We start from the raw sequence: 22,519 nt of genomic DNA, 5'->3' as shown, positions 1-22,519 counted from the left end.
TATTGTTGTTGCTGGTGTCGTAAAAGTTTGAATGTTGATGATGATTAGTAAGGGGTTAATGTTTAAGGACATTTTTTGAAAATGTGTGTCCTAAAATCAATTATTAATTATTTATAATATATTTAATAGTAATAATAATAATAACGAAAGTAATCCAAACAAATTATAATTATAACTATAATTGTTATGAAATTAAGTAGAATTATTTAAATTTTAAGAGATTCTAGTTATTTTAAAATATAAAATTCTTTTAAATTTTGAAAAAATTAATAGAAAAAGGCCAAAATACTAATTGGTATTATAAACGTTTATAAACATTTTTAAACCAAAATTCAACATCATATATATATATAAAATTATTAATTAATAATTAAGTAATAATAATTCTTTTTCATCAATTATGACAAATTATTAGATATTTCGTGAGTATTTCTATAAAAATAATAAATTTATATTTATCAGATTATAAATTTTTTATCTACGCTACAAATGTTTTTATTTAAAGTTATTTTATCCATGCTTCCCCAGCGTCCATATTTATAGTTATTCTGTATCACAGTTTTGGATGTTTTATCGCAAATTAATAAAATGGCAGACGAAGCGAGATATTTGTTAGAAAATATGCACAAATTAAGAGTTGTCGATCTGAAGTTGGAGCTAGAAAAAAGATGTTTGTCGAAGTGCGGGAGCAAGAATAAGTTGGCCGAACGATTGAAAGCGGTTAGTGTTTCTGATTAGTAGTAGTTAGAATCTAAATCTGTTAGTTAGATGCTGAGTTGTTGAATGAATCTTTTTCTTTGATTAATTTCTCGCTTTTATTTTATCTCTAAAATAATCTTATTTGATTTATTTTTGTTAAAATTCTGCGATCACGGGTTTTCTTTAAGATTCAATTTGTTTTTAAAAGTTACTTTTTTAATTTTTTATTAAAACCAACTCCCATGGTTTGTAGGTAAAACGTGAGATAGGTACTCCTATGGTATCCTCCATCTTTACAAACAATCAATGTACTTTTAATAAATTAACTCCGCCCATTTTGAATTATCTAGCACTATCAAATTGAAAATAATTTAATTAGGTAAGTTTTTTAGATCATTACTTGTCAAATAGTTGTAATTAACTGTTTGACTAAAAGACTGATATTTTATTTGTACACAACTTGCCTGCTTATGTCTAATTTTTTTAAATCCCTGAATCTCCTTAGAATTTAGTTTGATTTTAACTAGATTACAAGAATTAGGAATTATTTAGTTTGATTTTAACTAGATTACAAGATAAATACACCCAATAATCGCCCAATAATAAATACACATCAAAATATATAAATGATAAAAAAAAAAGTGTTCATGGCTGTTTATTAAATGGATTTTTGGTAATTGATGTGATTATGTAATGCAGGTGTGGGCAAACTACACATTTTGAAGAAAAATAAATAAAAAAATTGAAATTATCAAAAAGAGGTCATTAGCCAGATATTATGACCAAAAATAGGTCGTCAACCACAAATGACCATGTTTAAAAAAATGTATGCCGGAAATGTGCAACCCGCCATGTGATGCTGAAGTTCTACCTAAAAAATATTTTAATACCCGAAATTGATAATAATACCGTGAAATGATAATTAAAATACCTTGTAATATAAATGCGTTAATAACTATAGTACCCGATATATAAATATATTTATTTTTAATTAATTAATCAATTAATTAATCAATTAAATAATTTTTTTAAATTATAGCATCTGTTAACAGAAGAATTGAAAGAGGGTGACGGTGATGGTTCTGAGTTGGGTGAGTGTATGCATTAGCTAATTTTATCCATCTCACATTTGTTTAAATATTATATTTTTATTTCATCACATATTTATTTAATTTATTTGAATTTTATATTTAATTATTTTTAACTAATTGTTGTTAAACTTTTTAAACTTTAATATTAAAAATTAATTAAATTTTTTTCCCATAAATTTCAAGACCCGGATGCTGGCTCGATTTCATCCTTGAATGTTGGTTTCAGTTGTCTTTGTTTTCTGTATCTTTGTTTTTATTTTCAATTTTTTTTTTCATTTTTGTTTTTTTTTCACAGTTGTTTTTTTATCGTCTTTGTTGTTCTTCTTGATCATTTTTTTATAATTACATTCAGTTTCATTATTTCACATCAATAGTACGATCATCATCTGACCTATGACGGAATTCATTATTACATTTTTATTATCACTTCCACAGTTCTAATCATCATCTTAATCATTATTATTATCACAATGTCATAGCAATTTAAACCATAATTGAAACCTTTTTGGGAATTTGAGCTTATGGGCTTATTGGGCACCCGCTTTCATTAAATTTTTTCTGTTATTTTATGTTATGTAATTGTAATCTTAATCATTTTAATCATCGTTATCACAATTTCGAAACAATTTAAACCATAAATTGCAACCTCCATCATCTTAATCTCCATTATATTTAGCTCGCATCATCGTCTTCATCATTGCTTGCCTTCATTGCCGATCGTCATTCTCACTGTTATCATCGTTTTGGTCATTATAATTACCATAATCAGTGTATCACAACCCAACCATCATATCATGATTTATTTTAGTTAATTATATCATCGTGATCAACATGAATTATTGTTGTTGTTTATCGTCATCAATGACTTTATTTTTTATCATGTTGTTTATCATCATAAATCACTGTGAGGATTATCACCTTCATCACATTCGCTGCCATCTTCATTATCTACATCGTTGTCATCATCATAATCATCAACGACATCATCATCATAATCATAACCATCATCATCATCAGCTCCCAGCAGCCGATGAAAGTGTCGAGTCGAATGAATTTGTGAAGAATTATCTGCAACAGAGGGAGAAGCTTCTGGAGCAGCAGATGGAGCAGAAGAAAAAATATCAAGGTAGGTTGGTTGGTTGGTTGGTTGGTTAGTTGGTTGGTTGGTTGGTTGGTTGGTTGGTTGGTTAGTTGGTTGGTTGGTTAGTTGGTTGGTTGGTTAGCTGGTTGGTTGGTTAGCTTGTTGGTTGGTTGTTTAGTTGGATGGTTAGCCGGTTCGTTGGTTGATAGATTAGGTGGTTGGTTAGTGTTGGCTGGTTAGTTTGTTGGTTGTCTTGTTGGTTGTCTTGTTGGTATGGGGGTTGGTTAGTCAGTCTGTAGTCTGGTCAGTTGGTTACCTGTTATTTGATCAAAGTTATTTGATTGGTTTAAGTTATCTGATTGAAGTTTCATCTGATTGAAGTTTTGTCTGATGATTGATCAGCTAGTTACATCTCTATAAACCCACTCATCCCTCCTCCATCCATTCATGCCTGCACACTCCCACCCACCCACCAACCAACAGAGGAAGTAAGCAGATCTCAGGAGAGTGAGTCGCAGAGCGAGGCGGAAGATTTAAGCCAACCTCAACAACAGCCGCAACAATCTTCATCACCTTCAACATCATCTCAACAACATCAGCAACAACAACAGTCTTCATCACCTTCAACATCACCTCGACAACATCAACAGCAACAGTCGCAACGACAACTTCAGCTACAGCAACAACAACAACAACAACAAAAGTACAACTCTGATGCTGACACTGAAGATGAGCAGTCTGATTCTGCTACCACTACTACTACTATTACCACAAATACTACTACTACTACTACTCTTCAGAATGATGGTGATAATGATGATGATAGTGGCTCTTTCAACGCCACAACTGGTAGTGTGGCCAATACTTCTGCTACTACCTCTAATGATGATACTAGTAAAAGTATTATTCTCTCCACTCTTGTTGATAATACTAACAATAATAATGCTGCTACCACTGTTACTGCTGCTGCTGCATCTGTAGCTGCTGCTGCATCTGTAGCTGCTGCTGCTGCATCTGTAGCTGCTTCTACTGCTGCTGCATCTGTGGCTGCTGTCGTTACCACAGTTACTACCATTACTACTAATTCTGGTAACGATGAGGCTTCGCCAGTCGTTGTCACCACTGTTACTTCAGATACTTTGCTATCTGTTGCTAGTAATAGTACTAAGAGTGATGATGATGATGGTGGTGTTCGTGATGGTGGTGGTCGTGGTGATGATGATGGTGGTGATGGTGGGGTTAAGAATGTTGTCGGTAGAGAGGTGGATGATGATGGTGCTGGTGATGATGATGTTGATAAAAATGCTGATGATGATGATAAATATAAAAAGGATTCCAAAGTCGATGATGACATTAGTAATGGGGAGGATGGTGATAGACGAGTAGAAACACTCAGTAGTAGTAGAGACGATGCTGATAATGATGATAACGAAGACGATGATGATAATAATGACAGAGGCAAAGATGATGATGATGATGATAAGGTGACTGAAAAAGATGAAGAAGATATGGAAGTCACAGTATCCAGTGAGGGAAAAGTAGTTGGGGGTAGTAATAAAATTAAGGATGACGTCATTTTGAAAAATGAAGATGGCGACGATGGTGGTGGTGCTGGCGATAAAGATAATGATGATGGTGAAGTGGGTCACAGTGGTGATGATGATGGTGTGAAGAGAATGGTGACGCAGAATGAAACTAATGATAGGTTGGTGTGTGTGTGAGTGTGTGTCTGTGTGTGTGTGCGCGCGTGTGTGTTGTGTTAGTTTGTTGTTATTTATTGTTCACTGGCTGGATGTTGTTTTGTTGACATTATTTCTTCATTCATTCATTCATTTATTTATTCAATGACTCATTTGCTCATTCATTCATTCGCTCAATCATTAAACATTCACTCTATCACTCATTCATTCATTTAAACATTCACTCCATCACTCACTCGTTCATTCATTCATTTAAGCATGCACTTCATCACTTATTCATTCATTCATTTGTTGATTCATTTATTCATTCATTCATTTAAACATTCGTTCCATCACTCATTAATTTATTCATTCATTCACTCAGTGCATTGATGGGTGAGGACACGATGGAGGTCTCCATCAGCGCTAAGATCAACGGTGATGACGACGACGAAGATGAGGATGATGATTTCAGTCGGGGTTCAGATGATAAGGTTAAATTTTGGCTCATTCATCCATTCATTCACTCATTCACTTGTTAATTAATCAATTAATTAATTTAATCATTCATTCATTCATATACTTAATAATTGTATGTGTATAAATGTGTTTATATGTAAACATGTATAAGCTCGTGTTTGTATGTGGACACGATCATCATAATATCATTGAACTGTATTCTTTGTCAACTGTATTTATACTTTGTCAATAACGAATTTTTATTGGTTTATTCGCTGGACTACGTGTCAATGTTTTTATGCTGTTTCAATCCATTATATTGTCAATATTTTTTGTAGCCTGTACGCAAGTTTAATATTAAAGTTCTAACAACAACAACAACACACGTTTAGACGACATTTTTCCCGAGATCGGGGGTTGCCGTTTGGCTACCTATGATGAAACCGAAATACGCCATCCACATCTGTCACTCGCCTCAGTATCACGCAACCCCGCTTTCAACCTGTCCTTCTTCACCTGCTCTCTCCATCCCAATCGCGGACGACCCCTTCCTACCACTCCTTCAACCTCGAACTCCAACGCTCGCCTAATCCCGACCCTTTCATCCCTTCTCAACACATGTCCATACCACCACAATCTCGATCTCCTTATCAATGTCACAATGTCCTCATTCAGTCCCATCATCGACATCAGCTCTGTACTACTCCTCCTATCCTTCACTTTAACCCCACACATCATCCTCACCATAGCTCTTTCAGCCCTCTGCAGTACACTTTCCTCCTCTCTCCTCAACACCCAAGTTTCACCACCATATACCATCGCTGCTCTCACACATGCTTTTTATATGCTTTATTCACATGCTAATTTTAAAGTTCTGTTTGTATTAATGTCTATTTCTTTATTTTAAATGAAATTTTTCTGTTTAACGGTGGTCTATCATAAGATCTTTTCTTTTCTGATCTCCGTATCATTTTCATTTCTTACAATTGTTTGATTTGAATTGATGAATAAATAAAATATTAAAAGTATTAAATAAATACTTAATAATTCGCTCTTTCACTTACCTACTCATCCATCTAATCACTCATTGGCTCGTCAGAAGGACAAGCAGCCAGCCACCAATGAGACATCAGCAGCAACAGCAGCTGCTGCAGCTGTCGTAGAGGAGCCAGTTATTCAGTTGAAAACTCACAGGAAGCTGTTTGCCAAGAAAGCTACTAGTAACGGTTGGTTGATGAGTTGACTGGTTGATTTGTTGGTCGGTTGGATGATTGATTGGCTTATTGAGTCAGTCAGTGAGTGGGTTATTGGTTAGTTTTTGGTTGACTGACTGGCTTGTTTGCTGGTCGGCTGGTTGATTGTATGGCTGGCCAGTTGATTGGTTGATTGCCTGGATAAATTGCTGGCTGGCTGATTGATTGGATGGATGGTAAGTTGATTGATTGGATGGATGGCTGGCTGGCTGATTGGATGGCTGGTTAGTTGATTGATTGGATAAAAGGTTGGCTGGCTTGCTGATTGATTGGAAGGATGGTCAGTTGATTGGTTGGATGGATGGCTGGCTGATTGATTGATAGCCTACTTTTACACTGGTATCCATTTCCGTCTGCCTCCTCAACACAGAAGATGCAGCAGCAGAAGCATCCTCGTTGACGACAGGGGTAGAGAGAAGCAGCAAGAAGAGGAAGTGGGGCAAGATCTTCATGGAAACGAACGGAAGGAAGTTGTCCGACTGTGTCGGGTGTAGTAGCGTCACCATATCCTCTGAATCCCTGAAGGTTGGCGAGGGCTATGAGCTGTTGGTGGTGGTGATGATGATGATTGTGGGGATGATGATAATGATGACGACGAAGATGATAATGATGATTGTTGGGATGATGATGAAAAGGATGATTGTGGGGATGATGATGAAAATGATGATTGTGGGGATGATGATGATAATGATGATTGTGGGGATGATGATGATAATGATGATTGTGTAGATGATGATGATAATGATGATTGTGGGGATGATGATGATAATGATGATGACAACGACGATGATGATGATAATTGTGAGGATGATAATGATGACGACGATAAAGATGATAATGATGATTGTGTTCATTGTACTATAATGATTTACCATTAAGGGGTGATGATGAAGACGATGATGATTGTGGGGATGATGATGATGACGACGGCGATGATGATGATGATTGTGTTCATTGTACTACAATGATCCACCATTGAGGTGATGGTGGTGGGGTGATGATAATAATGATGATGATGATGATGTCTGTGATAATATGTATATAATAATTTATAATAATAAATAATATCATAATTTGTTTAAATCCATCCCAAACCGTCAAATAAATATCTCTCCTATTTACAATAACCCCGCCAGGATCTCATCCCGGAGATGACCCTCGACCTTTCCATGACCTCCGACCCAATACTTGACCTTGAACCCGAGCAGCAACCACAGTCAAGGTCAACAGCCTCGACAGCGACTACTGCTAAAATTGTGTATAGGGAGAAGTCAAGTAACACTGATGGTAATAACAATTCTTCCTTGGCGATGGCTGCTGGTACTACCGCAGCTGCTGTGGCCGATGAAAACGCTAGAGTGGTAGATGGTGGTAGCGGCGGTGGTGGTAAGGGTGTGGTGAGGATCGCCAGAATTGTTTACCAGGTTTGGGTTGCATTCATTTTTATGGTGGTTTGTAATTTGTGATTGTGTTGATGGTGTTGTTGTTGTTCATTGGTATTTGTGGTTGTGTTGATGGTGTTGGTGTTGATGTTGTTGGTGTTGTTGTTGTTGTTGTTCATTGGTATTTGTGGTTGTGTTGGTGTTGTTGTTGTTCATTGGTATTTGTGGTTGTGTTGGTGTTGTTGTTGTTCATTGGTATTTGTGGTTGTTTTGATGGTGTTGTTGTTGTCGTTAGTTTATTCGTCTGTTCGTTGGTTCGTCGTTTGTTCATTCATCTGTTCATTCATCTGTTCGTTCGTTCGTCATTTGTTCATTCATCTGTTCGTTCGTTCGTCATTTGTTCATTCATTCATCTTTCGTTCATTCATCTGTTCATTCATCTGCTCATTCATTTATCATTTGTTCAGTCATCTGTTCATTCGTTTGTTCATCATCCATCCATCTATCCATCCATTTATTCATTCATTCATTCATTCGTCACGTCACATTAATTTGTTCTCTAGGATGTGAGGGACTCCACAAAGACGATATCGTCCTCATCTTCGATGGACCACGTGGCTTCCGGAAGTGGTGGTGGTGGTAGCGACAGTGGCGGTAGAGGCGTCTACCAGTCGAGAGAGAGAAAGGTGGTGGAGAGGCCGAGGTCGTCCAGCAGCACGGCAGTCGGCAGTAGTGGCGCTGACAGGCTGGTGAGGATCGTTGATGAAGAAGGCAGTCGCCGGCGTCAAGATGGTGAAGATGACGTCATCAACGACGATGTTGATGATGGGGAGGAGGAGGAAGAGAGAGGTGGAAAGGATAACAAAGAGAATGGCGGTGAGGAAGGTTCTGCGTCGTCACTTGCCGGAAGGAGCGGTCGTCGGGAGGTCGTCGTTGGTGGAGGAGCTGCTGGGTCCGCTGCTAGTGCCGCTACTGCTGCTGCTACTTCTGATGGTACCGCTGTCGTTGGCGATGGCGGGAGCAAGGCTGGTGGTTCTGCTGTAGCTACTACTGTGCAAAGTAAGTTTTGTTGGATGTGTGTGTGTGTGGGTGAATGTGTGTGTGTGTGTGTGTGTGTGTGTGTGTGTGTGTGTGTGTGTGTGTGTGTGTGTGTGTGTGGGAATGTGAATAAGTGTGTACATGTTTCGTGTAGTTTCACACTTCACTCGTACGACCGACACCTCTATCATCATTATACAGTATACACCCATCATTCTCACCATTAACTATAATTAACATCACCATGGAAACAGAAAAACGAAGCACCTCAATCTCCTCAACTACGATCCTCACCCAACCTCCTCCCCCCGATGAGCCCGTGGACGTGGTCAGGAAAAGAGGTAGGGACAAGTTTACCCCGGCCGGCGAGGGCCTCGACGGCGGACGACCCCAAATCACCCCCCCGAGACGTCAACCCACGAAGTTTGTCCACGTCTTTAACCTGGTGAGGCCTTTCACTGTGGGGCAGTTGAAGGAGTTGATGGGAAAGTATGGCAAGGTCATTGAGGAGGGGTTCTGGATTGATAAGATCAAGTCACACTGCATCGTCGAGGTTGGTTTTTTTTAGTTGATTTGGTGCTCTGATGAGTGGCTAGCTGGTTGTTGGCTGGCTGGTTGATTGGTTGGCTGGTTGGTTGATTGGTTGGTGGTTGGTTGGCTGGTTGGTTGGTTGATTGATTGGTTAGTTAGTTGGTTTGTTAGTTAATTGATTGGTTGGTTGATTGATTAGTAGTTTGGTTGGTTTGGGCTTAGTTAGTTGTTTCACTGCTTTGGGGATGATTTTAAAAATTTTAAACCACCATCATTCACCTCTCAATCGCCGACCATCCATCCGACCAACAACAAACTGCATGCAGTACGAAACGATCGACCAGTCGACGAACTGTCGCCAGTCGCTCCACGGAAGGAAGTGGCCCGCCTCCAATCCCAAACTGCTCAGGGTGGATTACTGTGACGAGGAGGAAGTTAGTGACGTTGATGACGTTAACGATGACGATAGTGGTGGTGGTGGTAGTGACCGTGTTGCTGGTGGTGGTAGCAGTGATTATAATTGTGGTGATGACGATGATGACGTTGACGATGAGGATTGTGGTGTCGGGATGACCATGTTGCTGGTGGTGGTAATTGTGGTGATGATGATGATGATGATAAACTGTCACATGACAGTGACAGTTTACTCTTTTTTTGATATTATATTTTAACGGTAGTAAAAGATCTAACAAAATTCTGACCTTTAACCTCTCTAGCTGCTGACCTTGAGGAAAGATGGCGTGACCCCATCACATCGTCCTTATCTCGGCAGCAGCAGTGTCAGACCTCTGACGTCGTCAACGAACGTAGGCGATTCCAGAATTAGTCGTAACCCCCCTCTCCTCCAGGAGCCACCGCAACAACCACCACCTTCATCGCAACACCACTTGCAACAACAACATTCTCAACAACAACAAAAAAGAAAGCGATCTCCAGATGCGACGTCCACCAGACCCTCGCAACAACAACCAACGACCACCAAGCCACCACCAGCAGCAGCAGCAGCTTCAACGGCCACAACTACTAAAACGACGGCCTCGCTGGCGATGCCTCAGAGCGAGAGAGAGAGGGCCGCCTTACTGGCCGAGAAGGAGAATCTGGCCAGAAAGTGGAATCGTCAGGAGAGGTCATCAAGGTCAAGGTCGAGGTCTCGAGGAGAGAATCGGCACCGTCAACAGCATTTGCAGCGCGATAGTAGGAGAGATGGTGAGGATGTCGAGGTGAGGAGGACCGACGCCGAAGACGATGTGAGGAGGAGGAGAAAGAATAAGAGGAGAGATGATGATGTAGAGGGAGAGTTGAGGCCGGCAAAGAAAGATAAGAAAGGTTGGTTGGAGGGAGAGAGGGATAATTGAGAGTCAAATTAGTCTGTATGATGTTGTGTAATTAATTGACTGGTGGATATTATCTCAATCATAACAATTTTTATTATGAATAATTATAATTAATTGTTGTTCTTTCATCCAATTAATCCCCCAGATGAAGAGCCACCGGCCAAATTGCTGGACGACCTATTCAGAAAGACGAAGGCCCTACCTTGCATATACTGGCTGCCCCTCACAGATGCTCAGGTGGGTTGAGGGGGGGTTTAAATAGAGAAATTTTTTAGGGGAGCTAAATAGGAAGGTGTTTTTTAGGAGGGACTAAATAGGAAGGTTTTATGGGGAGCTAAATAGGGAAGTTTTTTTATAGGGGGCTAAATAGGAAATTATTTTTAATGGAGGAGGGTTAAAAATAGGTAGGTTTTTCAATGGAGGGGGGTTAAATAGGGAGGTTTTTTAATGGAGGGGGGCTAATTAGGGAGGTTTTTTTATGGGGAATTAGCAAGGGGTCTTTTGTAGTAGAATAATTAATTAGTTCATTGGGTATCTGAATTATTTCCATGTTTTGCTTTGGATCAGTTGAATTTGAATTTAAATTAATAATCTGTGGTGAATTCTCCAAAGCTGTGCAGATTATTACATTTAGTATGAGGGGTGGGGGTGGGTGATCAATTGTTGGAATAGATAAGAGGTGACTGACACCTTGAATGATTCAAACATGTAATTGTGTGGGAGTGTGTGGTGTGTTTGTGTATGTGTGTGTCTTTGTGTGTGTGTGTGTGTCTTTGTGTGTGTGTGTGTGTGTGTGTGTGTTTGTGTGTGTGTGTGTGTTTGTGTGTGTGTGTGTGTGTTTGTGTGTGTGTGTCTTTGTGTGTGTGTGTGTGTGTCTTTGTGTGTGTGTGTGTCTTTGTGTGTGTGTGTGTGTGTGTGTGTGTGTGTGTGTGTGTGGCTAGAGTTGTAATTTCCGTTTCGAGATGGCCTAGTAGAAGTGAAATGTGGTACGCGAAAAAAACCCCACCACATATGAAAATAACCTTTGACCTTTGTAATCTTAGATTTAACTTTCTTTCTCCCTCCCCTCAATAGGTCGCCGAGAAGGAAGCACACATAAAGAAAATTGAACAGGAGCGAATGAAGAGAAGAGAAGAAAGAATGATGGCCGACAGTAGTCATCATTATCATCATCAGATGCCCGGTGGGGGTGGCGGCGGTGGGTTTGGTGGGCCCGCCAGAGGGTACGATGATAGGTTCAGGAGGAACTGATCAACCCCTACTCTCACCCAGTCGATTTATAGAGAGAGATTTGTACAGCTATTTTGGGGGCATAGTTTAATGATTTTGTACGATTCATCTCCCTCCCTCTCTCTCTCTCTCTCTCTCTCTCTCTCCCTCTATCTCTCTCTTGATGGTGACGAAGATATGGTAAATAATAATTAAATGAAACTGTTTACTTCTGTAATAAAAATCGTACAGCAAATTGGATTGGCTGGTCGGTTGGTGAGGGCCTATTAAATTTAAAAATGATTGGCTAAATTTAATCAGGTTTTTGGTTGCTTAACTTTAATTGGTCGGTATTGGTTAAATGTCATTGGTTGCAGCCTGACAGGAAGTTAAATTCTATTGGTTAATTTGGTTTGGTAGTGAAATTTCATCGGTAGGGCAGGTGAATTTTAATTTAACTGGTAATAATTAATTAATTAATTCACGAATAAAGAACTACCATTGTTTAATTGGTTGTGGAGGTTTGGTCATTGGGATGGTAATGGTATTGGTTAGACTGACTGGTAAAAAGTTTAACTCGAGGCAAATTTTCAGAAATCTCTCGCTCTTGAAGATGCACGTAGAGTTAATTAATTGATAATCAATCAATCAACTGTTAATTAACTCAATTGATTGATTGAGTTAATTAATTGATAAAGTGTTGATAAATTTCTTCGTCGTGGTGGTTAAATTCCTCACCGTCACTTTCTTACCTCCTATCTACCACCATCAGTCAGATGAGAGATGATCGACGACGACATTCAAACTCAAATTCTATTCGCCAGTTTGCCTACCTCAGGATGATTATCCCTGTGATTCTATTGGCGAGAGTTTTCAAGCTGCGGAATTTTGATTGGCTGGTAGGAATATGTTAATATATATATATATATATATATATATATATATATATATATATATATATATATATAAATGTGTATAGGTTTTTTGTATTTATTATGCTAATTTGCAGACGGTATTACGATGTGTTATATATCTAGGGTCAGTTTCAAAACAATGAATGGGGTAATAAACGCTAGAGAGAGGGATAGGGAGAGGAAGGATGAAAGAATGTAAATGCTGTTATTAATAATCAATGATCGAGAGAGAGAGCGATAGATAGTTTTAAGCTGTTGAACATAGTGTGGTTATTTTAAGTTAGAGAGAGGGAAAGAGAGAGAGAGAGATAAGTGATGATTGATGGAGTGGGAAATATTAACATAGGAAAAGGATGCAATGGAAGGAAAAAAGAGGAGAAGATCGTTGTGAGAAATAGTAAGAGAGGTAGAGAAGAGAGAGAGAGATAGAAGAAAGAGAATGAGAAATATTTTTTTTTGAGTATTTTGTTTTCTTCTTCCGTTGTTTTAAAATTTTAACCCTCACAAGTAAAAGTAAAAAAAAATGCAAAGAGGAGTGGAGGTTAAGTGTGGATGATTGCCCTTTTTCTCTAAGTTGCTGTACAGTTCATGATGAGGACAAGGCATGTGTGTGTGTATATTTATAATTAGTTTATATGTGTGTCTGTGCCTGTATGTCTGTCTGTTTGTCTGTCTGTTTGTCCCTCTATACTGATATAAACTAAGAGTTTATTCTTATTTGTTGTTATTGTTATTAATTGTTATTATTATTTTTTTTGTTGTTTGAAAGTGAGTAAGATAGGAGATGGCATGTGTACTAGTTAGCAGTCATGAGGTGAGACGAAGTTTAGATGAGTGGTCATATTTTTATTTTATTATAATAAAATATTATTATTATTTTATCGAAGTAAAATATTATTAATATTATTATTATTATTATTATGAATTGAGAATCATATTAAATATAATTAATTGTAATATTAGCTGAGAAATGTCGATAATAAAAGTTATGACGAACGGAGTTAGAGCTTAGGGAGATGTTAGGAGGCTCGAGCTAACACTTGTCTCCATGATTTTTTTCCTTCAAAAAAAAATATTAGATGTTAAATTTCTATGGTTAAAAGTGAATAGACATTATAAACATCCAGTCAAGAGCACTAGCAACATCACATCAACTACAACTACTTCAACAACAATTCGGATTACAGCAGCAACCACAATTACTACAACAACAACCTCAACAAATACCACTAATATTACTGCTACCACAACAGCCACTCTTGTTACTAATACTACTACTACTACATCAACCACTGCTTCAACTACTGCACTACAACTACTACTACAACAGCCACCCTACTACTACTACTACTACTGCTGCTACTGCTACTACATCGACCACAGTTAGGACTACTTCACTTACGACAACTGCTTCTACGTCCATCAACAATATCCACTAGAACTTCAACGCCTAGCTACTACATCCACACTAGCTGCCTGTACTACTACAACTACATAGACTGCAACTCCATCAATAACTACTGCTGGAAGGACAGCAGCTGCTTCTACATGGTTGAGAGTGGGCATTCCACTGATTAGTCAGTGGTCAGTCCACTGTATGACGAATCTCCACACTGAACCCACTCTCGTGCATGTTGCCAACAAAAATGGCGTCCCACTCTCGCAGCAACTGCAACAACTACATTCTCACAACGGCAACAAATTTATAGTTGTAGTGATTTCCGCTTCAGTTTCGTCAACGAAATCAACAAACAGAATCAACATACAAAACGAACGACGACGATGTTCTCAACAACAACAACAGCAACATCAACAAGAACGACAACAAAGTTGTGCATTGCCATTGAATGTTGCCAACAAATGTTGTAATGTCGCCTAAAACAACAACACCAATAATAGTAATAATAATAATAACAATAATAATAAACAAAAATAATAATAATTATATAACATTATAGACAAATAATTTCAACTTGTGTGTTGCATCAGACAATTAGTTGATTGAGAAATTACGATTCAGCTGTAATTAATTATTATTTGTTATAATAATATGAAAAAATATAATTACAATAATTATAACTCTAAATTTTATACTGTTACATTATTTTTATTGCTAATCTGTTGATTTGATTCAATGAAACCGTAGAAATGAATGAATAGATGGATGGATGAATGGTGAATGATTATCCAATAATAATAATAATAATTTTAATAATAATAATAAATAATGATAATAAAAAAAACAATACAATATATACAATCCATAATCTGTATCTATCGAGCGGTAGATATATCTCATTCTCGTGGCCGATATAATATCTTGATATAATATCTTCGTCATCATTATTATCTGTATCGATGCATACAGATAATAATGATTATAAAGATATAACATATAACAAAATGTTGATTTAGTAAGAACATAATATCTTGATATAATTAATATCTTTACCATCATTATTATCTGTATCGATGTGTATCTTGATATAATATCTTTATCATCATTATTATCTGTACTACTTTTATATATATATATATATATATTATATATATATATATATATACAATATATATATATATATATTGGATTAAAACTGTCAGAAATGCAATTATTGATAAAAATCACAGCATGTTCGTTGTTATATACATATGTGTTATAACAAATGGATAATTTATACAAAATTCATAAATTAAGATTGTTTTTGTTTTTATTTAAACATTCAACTAATTAAAGCATGCTTATGTATGTATGTATACATACATACATACAATATATATATATGTATATATACAATATATATATATATTGTATATATATACAATAAATATGTATACATATATGTACAATAAGTATATATACATATATGTACAATAAATGTATATGTATATATATACAATAGGTATATATACAATGTATATTGCACGTGTGTATATGCATTGTAATGATATGACTAAATTGGCTGGGAGAATTCTTTGATTGATTGGTTGGTTGGTGGATTTATCGATTGATTGATTGATTGATTGATTGATTGATTGATTGATTGATTGATTGATTGATTGATTGATTGATTGATTGATTGATTGATGAACAGACAAATCGATAAATGAATAAAAAAATTCTTATTTTTGTTCGGTTTGATAGGTTTTTTTTTTATTTTGAGTAATGAAAAAAAAAATTTTTTTTCAAAGAAGTTTTTCTCATTTTTTAAATTTTAATCTCATTTCCTGTTGTAATCATCCTGCTTTTCATCAAAATTACAGTTCTTTCAACAAAATGACCGTCAGATTTTTCATCATCGTCGTCATCATCACCGTCATAACCGTCATCGGTTTATTCAAGGCATTATGTAAAAAAGTTCTGAATCTCCATTCACATCACCAAATTATACATTTTTCATGCTAACTATCACTTTAATACCCCTATATCAGTGCCACATTACGGACTATACCTACTACATAGTTCATAATGAAATTTAAACCAAATGCTCAATTCAGTTAAGTCTTTGAAACGAACAAACAAAAACGTGAACCTAACATAAGCGTGTGAACAATAAAGGGTGAACAAATTTGTTCGTGACCAAACGAAAGAACGCATGGCAGGTAACAACGAAGCAAAACTTGAGAGGCATCAACTACATGTCTCCAGTGAGATCTTGCTCTTGTACTCCCAAGATCAATCAATCAACCAACCAATTAATCAATCAATCAAACAATTAGCTTACAAAGCGCTATTTCCTTGATGTTCAATAGCGCTCCTCAATGAATTTTGAAAACAGATGGGTCTTGAGATCCGCTCTGAACTTCGTAAGTGATAGAGAAGTAGTCAGGGAAGGAGGTAGAGAGTTCCAGAAAAAAGGACCAGAAAAAGCAAATGCATTTTGATTAGGTTTAACTTCAATTTGACCGCTGATTTGAATGCTTAGTGTCTCGCTTTGGTCTCACATGGTTAAATACTTTAATGAATTTGCTTACTGATGTTTATTAAATTATTTTACTAGGCAAATATATTTATTGTTATTTCAAATTTTATATAATTATTTTTTTAAATTTTATATTTTTTATAAATGTCTTCGTTCAGTTTGTCCAAATTCATTCGACTACATAATCGAAGTGCACACATGCTTTATGTTGGTTAACAACTCTATTGATTTTTACACTGTTGGAAAAGTTTGTAACAAGGCACCTGCTCATCTGTTGGATGTGAAAGACTAATATGAAAGTTCTGCCGCACTGTTGAGTATCCTCTATCGGTTGTCAAAAGTACGGCCATTCTCTATACATTTGTCTTTTTTTATTAAAATAGTGCTTTAATTAAACATGATTTCATGTCTTTGCTTAGATTATTCGTTAAAACGTAAATTGTGGGTTCTGGCATTCAACCGAATTTGTAATCGGGTTTTGTGGAGGTCGATGATCGCCAATGTCCTGAAAGGATAAGGCACGAGAAAGAAGAAGGAACTTGTCATTATGTATGCAATCGCTATAATAGCTAGTCAGATTCAATTTTTTTGTGGAATACAATTTCAGAACAGTTATATTCGTTAATAGCTTGTTCTCATATATAAATGTATCGAGTTGTTTTATTATGGACGTTGAATAATTTAGAAAAATCCATTTTTTTTTGTTCAAAGCTAACGGCTCACATGCAGATAACGATTATGAATTTTCATGTAACATCGGATTCTAAATTTTATCTGGCTTTTTAGAAAAATTCTATAATTTTTTGTTGTTAATTTATTAATGAGTAATTTAGATTTGTGACTTTTGGTTTGAGTTTAATATCAATTTTTTTCTTAGTGGCTGGCTCAGAATTTCGCATTTGGGTTGAAGGATTTTGAAGTTTTAGAGTTGACGGAACTCATAGTTTAAGTTTAATTCATTGAATATTGAACGAGACCACTTGTAACAGATAATATTTTTATTTCTGAAAAAATTTACTTTTAGAAATTACAGTCCACATACAATCATACTAAACAAACGATAGACTAAATACATCTATCAATCAAAATGTATCCATCACTCAAAATTTATTCATCAATCAAAATATATTGATCAATCCAAATGTATCTATCAATCAAAATTTATATATTAAACGAAATGTTTCTATCAATCCAGATGTATCTCTCGATCATAATCTATCTATCAATCCTAATCCATCTATCAATCCAGATGTATCTATCAATCTTAATTCCTTGATCCCAATTCATCTTTCACTCACTCGCACGAAGACTCATTCCACTCCTTCATGAGCTGGCTGACGTATGGACCGCCGGTTACGTTTGGGAAGTATTGGAAGAGATTATGGGCAGACCCGCAGTTGCCACGGTCTCTACCATTCATGTCATAATAAAGGTGCTGCGTCGCACTGATCTTTGAAAATTGTCCAAATGAATCGAAAGAGCTACCGCACCCTCTGACCAGTAGCATCGATCGAGCTGGAGACAAACGAAATGATGTCATTAGTAATTAATTTTGTAGATGGTTGGTTAGTAATTAAAGTTTGTAAAGGGGGTGAGGTTGAAAGAAGTATCGAATATTTTCACAAAATTTAAGAAAAATTTAAGATTTTTATTTTTATGTAACCTCGGTGTTGCTGTGAAATATGGGCAGCAGTAAGAAACAAAAACAGATGAAAAACTTTAAAAAAACTGAAGCATGTGGAATGCAGTAGAAAATAACGAACAAGCGCTGCTCCATAGTTACATACCGAAACATTTCCATGAAAGGCATGAGTATTTGAATAATCATCCAAGGAGGATGTTTTAATACTTTCAAAAATGCTAAAAGCGTTTTACACATGTTTGCGCAATATAGAAACAAACATCAGGCTGTATTGTACATATTTAAATTTGAAACATGACTTAAAATCATTCTCCTCATATGATCATATGAAAATTACAAAGCACTCTGGACTTTGAATTACAAAGGTCACTTCGAATAACCTAAAAATCTTATAGACGCTACATTGCTAAAAAAATACTTATCATGTGAAATAACAAAAAAATATTAGGCATAAATAAATGTTGAACAGTGAACAAGTGAACAGTTGTTGCAGCTGAAAGAAGAAATAATATTAATATATCAATCAATCAATCTTCGTTTGGCGTCCAGAGACCCAGTTCCCCCGAGGTAGGACGTAGGAATAATAATAACAATATAACAATTGAAAAGCAATCAAATAAAATAAATAAAAAAAAATCAAATAAACCAAAAAATTCTGAATCCTGGATGGTTTCGCCGTTGAATACGACGGCAATTAGGCAAATGCCGCACTGCGTGGTCCCCGAACGTTTGAAACACTTTTCAGGGAGTGGATCGCCGAGATTATGGTAGATGTCGCACTGGCCACACTCAACCGTGGCGTCGGTGATGGCCGCTTCAGAAGCAGGATGGGGAATTAGTGAAATTAAAAGTAGAGAAATATTTACAATATGGAGTCATTGGAATTAGAGGTAAAATATATTTACAATGAGAAACAAAATGTGAAATTAGTGAAATTTAAAGTAGAAATATATTTACAATGTGGAATCATTGTGTGGAGTCATTGAAATTAAAGATAGAAATATATTTACAATGAGAAACAAAATGTGAAGTTATTGAAATTAAAAGTAGAAATATATTTACAATGAGTTTTCAATTTTTATTATTGAATTTTTTAAAATAATTAAAATCCTTGAAAACATTTTGAATTTATTCAAAGTTAACTTAGTTATCTGAAAGTTTGTTTAAATGCGTAAATTCATATAACACATGAATCAACGAATTTACATACTAATGTGTTGGCATCTATTGGTGCCTTCAATTTGAAAATTCTACTATATAGTTAAATTTTTTTTTTTTTTTTTTTTTACAAAAACTTTATACGTGTAGAGTGTTAAAATGTGAACATAGTAACTCCAATTCAACTGAAACTCACAGTGATAAATGACGAGACAGGCTAGGAACAAATACATAGTCAACATCCTTTTGTCTTATAGGAGCTCGAAAGTTAAAGTAAGACACTGTGAATTATTAAGTAGGTTAGTACTTTAAATAACTTAATTAAATAAATTTTGGCAAAAATATTATAACCATTTTAGTTTGTTTAATGCTTTAATTAATTCATTTGATAGCAGAATGAATTTGTTGATCGTAAAATTCAGTGATGAAAACTTAATATATTTAGGAGCGTCATTGAAGTAGCTTAAAGAAACGTACCTAAATTCATTAACCTTTAAAGTTAATCAAACCTCCAAAAGATACAAAATTAGTTTGAAATGGCAAACTCAAAATGTAACCATCCAGAGATCTCCGGTGATTTTATACCAAGCTCAAGCTCAGATGAACCGCAGCTTATTACTACAATTTGTAATATGACAAATATATTTTTGTAGGTAAGCTATAAAGAGGAAAATAAATATACGGTAATATCCATTTTTAAGTTATTTGGCATTGAAACATTCTTTACATTTTGACATTCTTTAGTAGCGGGATCTAATGCTACTTGGTACTGTACAATGTATACAGACTGCGTGACAAATGTTTGTCATTATGAAAGTTGGTCATTTGCATACAAAAGAACTTCTTATGTGCTTGAACCCGGACGCTTCAAGACAGAAACCAAACTGGGAAATGATTTCAAATGTAGTTTAGCATTTATTTTAATTTCATTATTTCAAATATTTCATCGAAATCATAAAAATTAAATGAAAAAAAACAACCTGAACATACAACTTTTGAGCAACAAACAGTGAATCAGTTAGTACGAGCGTCTAGGTAACATTGAAAATTGCCATAATCTTTAATGATAATTATGATGATCCCTACAAATCTTAAAAACCTAGACGGTTTTCACGAGTGTGCAACTGCCGAAACGAGTACACCGTGAATGGAGGTCTGTAAGAAATGGACGAGCGTTTAATAACTCACTATAGTGGCAGGGCCAGAGATTACGAATTAGCAATTTGTTCGCCTCATGGAAAATTGCTTTTCGATTCAAAGTTTAATAGATTGTATTTGTAGCATGAACTTCAGTAACATCTCATATCATAATGACAAGGTCCCAGGAGAAACTTGAGGGACAGCGTGATAGCTCAATGGTTAAAGGCGATGACTGGCAATGACTGGGTTCGATTACAAAGAGATCTCCGCCTATCATATGCAATGTGTATGATGCGTGATTTGCACGCGTATTCATGTACGCTGTGTGTGTTTGTCGTTGAAACCTCTGAAGCAACCTCAAAAGAGAGAGAGAGAGTAACCTTTTAACCTTTAACCTTTATCACACGAACGTGTTATAAGTCAGAAATGAACGAAAATAGCTACAAAGCAAAATCAACTTCCAAATTTACTAGCGCATAATTTTGCACGCTGAAAATCTACTACTTTGTAGGTAATACAAAAATTACTTATTGGAAAAAGATTTAAAACACTGTCATACAGCTTGCTCTACAAAAACTTCCAAATGTATTTGTAGGAGATTAGACTTTGGTGTCTTGAGAGTGCTCTCTTAAGTTTGCAATACGTAAAAATAATGATCGTTTCGTTTGTCGTATGCACATTTTATAATCGAGCAGAAACAGATTAAGATCTTCTGATAATGGAGAACTCGCGATCTAAAAGGACAAATCTTCACGCTTTGGGAAAAGGAAGAGTTTCTGCGTCTGTCAGATCCTGAGAATAATAAAACAAAATGTAATTCAATTAAATCGTTTATTTGACATTTGACATTTTTATCTCATCAAATCATAATGATATATGAGCGGATTTAAACAAATAAAAAAATTCAAGGTTCACAAACAAAATATAATGTATGCTGTAGGATATTTCAAAGAGTAATTATAATATTTCAAAACCATAATTATAAATTATAATATTTTAAAATCCTAATTATAAATTATAATATTTCAAAATCCTAATTATAATTTAGCTGAGAAATCATTCTCAAAAAGTTTTCTCGGCACGTTTCAAGTCTTCTCCACCATCAACATCTCCTTCATGGACATCATCATCATCAACACCTCCACCATCATCATCATGATCATCATGATCATCATCACCATCATCACCACCACCATCTTCTCCATCATCATCCTCATCACCACCATCATCAGCATCATCATCAACCGCATTGCATTCGTCATTCTTCATTTGTTATTTGATGTAAATGACCTATGTAAATTCTTTCTTATTTCCTCTCTCCCTCTCTCTTTCTATCCTTTTTTCTTTCTCTCTCTCTTTTTTTATTCTCCTTTCTCTCTTTCTTTTTCCCTCTCTCTCTCTTTCTCTCTCTCTCCCTCTCTCTCTCTCTTTCTCTGCGCTTATAACTCTCTTTTTTTATATCCACACTTCTCTTTCTTTCTCTCTTTCTCTAATTCTCTCTCTCTCTCTTTCTCTCTCCCTCTCTCTTTATTTCTCCCTCTCTTTCTCTCTCTCTTCTCTCTATTTTTTCTTATTAATTCAATGCCCGTTATCATCTTCTTCAATCCTCATCGTCATCGCCTTCCTTGAATTACACCATCCTCTTTATGTCATCGTCAATACCACCATCAACATTACCACCACCACTACCACCACCACCACGACCACCACCACCACCACCACACTACCACCACAACCACCACAACCACTATCACCACCATCATCATCATAATCAGTACTATTGTCTTCCTGCTCATCATGACCATGATCATCATCATCATTATGATCATCGTCGTCATTGTCATCATCATCGTCATCATCCCCATCTTCCTCTACCATCATCATAATCTTCTTCTCCATCATCTCCTTCATAATCATCATCATCAACGCCACAATCATCATCATCATCAGCAGCAGCACCACAATCATCACCACCACTATCCTCCAGTA

General features: G+C 35.9%; 2 protein-coding genes across 2 annotated transcripts in view; one reads left to right on the top strand and one right to left on the bottom strand.

Moving 5' to 3' along the window:
* Positions 1–588: 588 nt before the first annotated feature.
* On the top strand, positions 589–11,798 carry HELRODRAFT_182973 (hypothetical protein; the record flags this gene model as incomplete). Its single annotated transcript, XM_009033692.1, has 14 exons — positions 589–720; positions 1,739–1,790; positions 3,355–4,133; positions 4,356–4,576; positions 4,936–5,044; positions 6,109–6,229; positions 6,633–6,787; positions 7,399–7,686; positions 8,208–8,703; positions 8,937–9,229; positions 9,540–9,803; positions 9,930–10,539; positions 10,693–10,784; positions 11,622–11,798. 14 exons carry the CDS (start codon positions 589–591, stop codon positions 11,796–11,798), a joined length of 3,789 nt encoding a protein of 1,262 aa, XP_009031940.1.
* A 6,086-nt stretch (positions 11,799–17,884) lies between these two features.
* HELRODRAFT_182972 (hypothetical protein) overlaps positions 17,885–22,519 on the bottom strand; it is a gene marked incomplete at both ends in the record, with an annotated part of 5,646 nt that continues 1,011 nt past the window's right edge. The window contains 3 exons of the mRNA XM_009033691.1: positions 17,885–18,105; positions 18,879–19,046; positions 20,723–20,800. Of these exons, the coding sequence (XP_009031939.1) occupies positions 17,885–18,105; positions 18,879–19,046; positions 20,723–20,800 (467 nt within the window). The remainder of the gene's footprint in view (positions 18,106–18,878; positions 19,047–20,722; positions 20,801–22,519) is intronic.

The sequence above is a fragment of the Helobdella robusta genome, assembly GCF_000326865.2.
Source record: "Helobdella robusta unplaced genomic scaffold HELROscaffold_96, whole genome shotgun sequence".
Classification (NCBI taxonomy): domain Eukaryota; kingdom Metazoa; phylum Annelida; class Clitellata; order Rhynchobdellida; family Glossiphoniidae; genus Helobdella; species Helobdella robusta.
The sequence above is the reverse complement of the archived record's forward strand: the minus strand, read 5'-3'. Positions and strand labels throughout refer to the sequence as shown.